The sequence below is a fragment of the Oryctolagus cuniculus genome, chromosome 10 (assembly GCF_964237555.1).
Source record: "Oryctolagus cuniculus chromosome 10, mOryCun1.1, whole genome shotgun sequence".
NCBI classification, from domain to species: domain Eukaryota; kingdom Metazoa; phylum Chordata; class Mammalia; order Lagomorpha; family Leporidae; genus Oryctolagus; species Oryctolagus cuniculus.
In genome coordinates, this window is record NC_091441.1 from 27,358,818 (window position 1) to 27,364,817 (window position 6,000).

At 38.0% G+C, this 6,000-nt stretch overlaps 1 protein-coding gene across 3 annotated transcripts in view; it reads right to left on the reverse strand.

Annotated features, from left to right (window-relative positions):
• Positions 1 to 6,000, reverse strand: part of ME2 (malic enzyme 2) — a gene marked incomplete in the record, with an annotated part of 77,291 nt that overhangs the window by 20,024 nt on the left and 51,267 nt on the right. For all 3 annotated transcript variants that reach the window (XM_070050174.1, XM_070050175.1, XM_070050176.1), the window contains 1 exon segment: positions 3,661 to 3,803. In XM_070050174.1, coding sequence (XP_069906275.1) covers positions 3,661 to 3,803 — 143 coding nt within the window.

The window sequence follows — 6,000 nt, forward strand, 5'->3', positions numbered from 1 at the left end:
GATAACTAAAGTAAGTCACGTTTGAACAGTCACTTCACTTAGAAAAATGATTACTTAAAACTGGAATATCTCCCCACAGTAGGATGGACAAACTGCCAGGATGCCTGATTATTAGAGTTACTGCAAGAGTTTACATACTGCTTCATCTTTTCTCTAGACCTGAAAATGTGTATTATACCAAGAGTGATTATCCTGTCTAGCAGAGTAGACCTTTGGCATGACTGGACTTAACACTTGAGAATCTGACCCTGGGCAATCTGAAGGCCAATGGTGTATAGTAAGCATTACTTCTGCACTATATGCTTTCTCTTTTTCAACTTTTAAAAATTTAAGGCAAACAAACTTCATGTAATACAATACACTTTCAATTGCAAAAGGATACAAGCTTCAGTGAAGAAGTTAACTGGGCTAATGGTGACCCAGATACCTGAGCCCTGCAACTCAATACAGCCATGTAATTTTCTTCTTATTCTACAGAGAACTGTTAAGACTATTCCTATTCTAAACACAGCTCTACTTGAAGCAAAAAAAAAAAAAAAAAAAAAAAAATTGCTTTTGAAGATTAAGGTTATTTCATGGTTAATGTCATAAATGTTCCTATAATAATGATGCTCATAATAGCTTATTTTTGTGGCATCATTAATTTCAACAGTCTCATAAAATGCATTAAACAACATAGTACTTCCTGGGGAAAACATTGCGTTCTCATGGCATCTGTGTATCTGGAGGTTTAAAAAGATCTTGGGAATCTTCTCTAGGCTGGCAAGATCCTACAGCAATCCACCTTCTTAGGGCCATCTTTTTCTTCTCTTTTTCTTCCCCAGCATCAAATAAGAGCTTAAATGTGGCAGACCTTAATGGTAACTATTCTGAAGACCAAATTGTCCTATTTGACCAACTGGGGATTAAAATATGAAAACAAATATTTTTTCACTGAGCAGCAGAGGGTGTTAGAGCAACACTAAGACGTTGCTCAAGTGAAAATAAAAGACAAAAAAGGGCTGGTGTTGTAGCATAGCGGTTAAGCAGCTCCTTGTGACACCAGCATCCCATATGGGCATGGTTCAAGTCCTAGCTGTTCCACTTCCAATCCAGCTCCCTGCTAATTTGCTCGGGAAAGCAGCAGAAATGGCCCAAGTCCCTGGGCCCCTTCACCCACATGGGAGACCTGGAAGAAGCTCCTGGATCCTAGCTTTGGCCTGACCCAGCATCAGCTATTGTGGCCATTTGGGGAGTGAACCAGCAGATGGAAGATTTTTCTCTGTCTCTTTCTGTAACTCTGCCTTTCAAATAAAAAAAAAATCTTAAACAAAAAACAGGTTTTCTACACAAAAACTTACACCGATATTTTAGGTAAAACCAAGAAATAATGTATGCAAAATTAAATTGACATAATGCTTTCATTTTTTTATAAGAGCACAATTTCAAAGTTAATAGAAATTGTGAAAAAAATTTGAAACTCAAAGCCAATGAAACAGTGTCCTCCAACTGGTCTCCTTGGGGGAACTCAAACAATAATATACAATAATATTTATTGAAAATAATAAAAATAATAAAATCCTTAAACAGTCTGAGCTATTGTGGCCTTTTAGAGAATCAACTAGAAATGGAAGATCTCTCTCTCTTTCAAATGAAAAACAAATCTTTTTTTTTTTTTTTGACAGGCAGAGTTAGACAGTGAGAGAGATAGAAAAGGTCTTCTTTCCATTGGTTCACCCCCCAAATGGCTGCTATAGCCGGCGCGCTGCGCCAATCCAAAGCCAGAAGTCAGGCGTTTCCTCCCGGTCTCCCATGTGGGTGCAGGGCCCAAGCACTTAGGCCATCCTCTACTGCCTTCCCAGGCCACAGCAGAGAGCTGGACTGGAAGAAGAGCAACCAGGACAGAATCCGGTGCCCCGAGCAGGACTAGAACCCGGGGTGCCAGTGCCACAGGCGGAAAACAAATCTTTAGGCCGGCACTGCAGCTCACTAGGCTAATCCTCCGCCTGCTGAGAGAAAGGAAGACCTTTCTCTCTGTCTCTCTCTCTCACTGTCTAACTCTGTCAAAAAAAAAAAAAAAACCTTTAAAAAAATATTAGCAATGGCTTATTTCTGAAGATAGGTATTGATACATAGAAACTGATTTTTACTTTTCTCTCTAATTTTGTAAACACTTGACACTTTCCATAATAAAAAATCTGTTTTTTAAATAAGCAGAGACAAAATATTTATCATAGATTTATTAAGAATCCTCAAAGGTATAACCTAACAATTTTAACTGGTTATTCCTGCAAAGCAACCTTTAAAAATCACTTCCCAGAGCCACTTCAACATCAACCACAAGAGCAACACAGAAAACAATTTCATGCCCCTACAGAATAGTTTAGACAAAAATCACTGCACTTAATGGTATATAAGCAGGTATGAGTAATTGGGACATAACTTTGTGGTATTTGTGGCAGTGACAAAGAATCCAAAGCACTGAATCCCAATTTGGAAGAAAGTAAAAATTGGTGACAGACAGCTGTCAGGTGACCAGGAAAGACAGATGTCATGTGTCAGATGTCAAGAAAAGACAAACACAGATGGTGAAGCTGCATTCGAAAAGACTAAGAACAAGTGCTTCACGAAATGTAAGGACAAGGAATCAATGCTTACAGATAGATTATCCATCCCTATGATATATGACTTTAAGACCATCACTAAATTATAAGAATCAAATAAAAATTCTACAAGTGAAAATTTTACAACTAAAATTAGACAACACATTAGGATAGCTGAAAAACAGAATCTGCCAAAGTGGAAGGTAAAACCAAAGAAAATCACCAGAAAAATGAGACAAAGACAGCAAAAAGAACAATATGCGCAGCAAACAGTATAAAATATATGTGAGTCTTGGTAAAAAAAAAAAAAAAAAGTCTGACTTTGTAACTGGAGCCCTAAGGAAGAGAGAGACAGAGAACGTGGACAAAGCAGACACACTACTTGGCTATTTTTCCAAAACAAAACAACAAACAATGACACAGCCATGGAGCAGACTCAGGAGAATTATATACCCTAGGCTGAATAAATGCAAAGAAATCATACTAAGGTCTAGTAAAGGAAAATGGCTCAAAACTCAAGACATGACGATATCTCAAGAGGAAAACAGAAATCAGGAAACAATGAAATGGTACCTTCTAAGTAGTGAAATTTAGGATCCACCAACTATTACTTCTAAATAGACTGAAAGCATCCTTCAAAATGAAGGAAAAGAAAAAGAAAAAGAAATTATCAAGAGAATTTGCAGATCCCTTCATAAGGAGAGTTCTGCGGCAGGAAGAAAAATGTTGCCAGACAGAGGCACAGACATGTAAGAAGGGAGAAACAGCAGCAGCAAGAATTATAACACAGGTGACTCTAAGCAAGTAATTCTTGTATAAAATAAGTAATAATGACTTTCAGGCTTAAAATACAGAGAGAATTAAAATGTACAACAAAAACAGTGTGAAGGCATGAAAACACAATCATATAGTTAATTACTTCTCAAGGTTGACATAAGCAGTAATTTACATCAGATTTTGATAATCCACGAGTACATGTAATAAACACTAGGGACCACTAAAAGAACTCTGCAAGAATGTACAACTAATCAGCTAATAGAAAACAACAGGTCTAATCCATTAATATGATTATCAGTACCTCTGTGAGTGTGTATGCTTCCTCGGGAGTACACTCAGCCTTTGTTGTAGGATTACTTAATGCAAATATTACAGGTCTTTCATTGATCCTGGCCATGGCTTTGATTACATCAGGAGTAAAGAGTCGGCCAGCACCAGCAACCCCTGTAAGGGAGAAAAAAAGAGACAGCTGCGTCACAGATGTAACAAAGCAGCCCCTATCAACACTATTTCTGGCAAAAGGCTTACTGGGACAAAGCACAAGTACTCATTCTCTCATTAAAAAGACAGATTTTGCATTGCTGAGAATGCTATAGGAACACAATTTCAAATCTGAAAGAAATACTAAAAGTTTCCACCTAAGTGCATACTGCAAACTATACACGTAGTAAATTATGGGAAACAGAAAGGAGTACAGGATTCCCTCCATCACTTGGTCTAACTAAGATGAAACTTACTACAACAGAAATAAGCCTCAAGGACATTAAACTAAGTAAAATCAGCCAGTCACAAAGAGATACTGTCTGATTCCACTTACATTCCTACAGCAGTCATATGCAGAAACAAACAGCAGAATCATGGCTGCCCCAGGTGGGCAAATGGAAAATTGTTGTCTAATGGCTGTAAGATTTCATTTTCACACAGTCCTGGAGACTATGTGCTCAACACCATGAATGCACTGTAGTGTCCACTTAAAAACGTTTAAGCCAGCAAATTTTATGATATGTGTACTTTTTCATAATTAAAAAATTTTTAAGGGGCTGGCTCTGTGGCATACCAGGTTAAGCCACCATGCTGGCATCCCATATGGGAGCAAATTTGAGTTGTGGCTGCCCCACTTCCAATCAAGCTCCCTGCTAATGTACCTGGGAAAGCAACAGAAGACGGCCCAAGTGCTTGGTTCCCTGTACCCGCATGGAGGACCCAAAAGAAGCTCCGGGCTCGTGGCTTCAGCCTGGCATAGCCCCAGCTGTTGTGGCCATTTGGAGAGTGAACCAGCAGGATGGAAGCTCTCCCTCTGTAACTTTTTCAAATAAATAAAAAATAAATCTTAAAAAAAAATTTTAAATAAAATTTTCAGGTCCGGCACTGTGGCGTAGCAGGTAAAGCCACTGCTGTTGCTGCCAACTAGGGAGTGAACCAGCAGTTGGAACACCTCTCTCTCTGTCTCTCTGCCTCTCCTTCTCTTTGTGTAACTCTGACTTTCAAATAAATAAATCATTAAAAAATAAAAATAAAATTTGTATCTCAAATATTAAATTGCTAAACTCTGTGGTACTTATCACAAAATAATAAGAATTCAGCAGGCATAAAATACCATCTGGGCTACAGCAATATACCTTCTAGATACAGCTGTTTCATCTTTTATTAAACCTTACATCTGGGTAGGCTGGTAAGCTCAATTGGTTACAAGGTGGTGCTAAACTTACCATGTCCCAGACACTATATTAGACCATCGGAGCATAAAAATGAGTATACTACAGGCAGCTTAAGCAAATAGAAAATAAGAAAATTGTAACAGGTACTAGGACAGAAGCACAACTTGGGGATACGAGGAGCTAGGCAGTGGTGCCTCAGCCGAGCACTCACTCAATCCACCCACTAAGAACGCTAAACATTTAAAAACTACCCTTTTTGTTTCCTTGACCCTCTAAGGGTGGGGAGACTCAATGGACAGATTCTTGGGTATCCATATACAATTTTCAGAGAAATAAACTACAGAGATTTAAGATCCCTTTGGTTGTGTTAGGAAAAAAAAAAAAAAAGCCGTGAGTTCTATTGCAATGAGGAAGAGAATACAGATATACTTTTCCTGACCACAAGAACTTACTCTTTCTGACCATATTGTACTATTAAACAATTCAGTAGAGTTCCTGCATGCAACTGATAAAATTACAAGGATTGTAGATTCAAATCTCACAGGTATATAGTAAACCAAGCAGCTCCACTTTAAAGAATTTGACATTTTCTGCTGAGAACATCATGCCGTGTTGGCATAGTCTGATGTGGGCTGTACAATGTCTGCCTCAAACCACAGAAAGTTTTCATCTTTGTTGCAAAGGAAAATCTTTGACTCTGCATAAGATTTTTCTGGTACAGTCTGTCAAATAACCTTTGGCTTCTTCAGGTTTGAGCCCAACAGTCAATTTATGAACTCTAAAAGCAAAACACAATTAGTTGCATAGCTTCTAGCACTTACAAGTATAAGCAACATCTATTAACGTTCACGCATGGAATCAAAAAGCTATCACAAAAAACATCACACATGCTGAAAGCTAAGTTAAATCCAACAGTTCATTTCTAATAATTACACATGATATTATGATTGGCAACATACAGTTATGTAATAGAATTATTTACT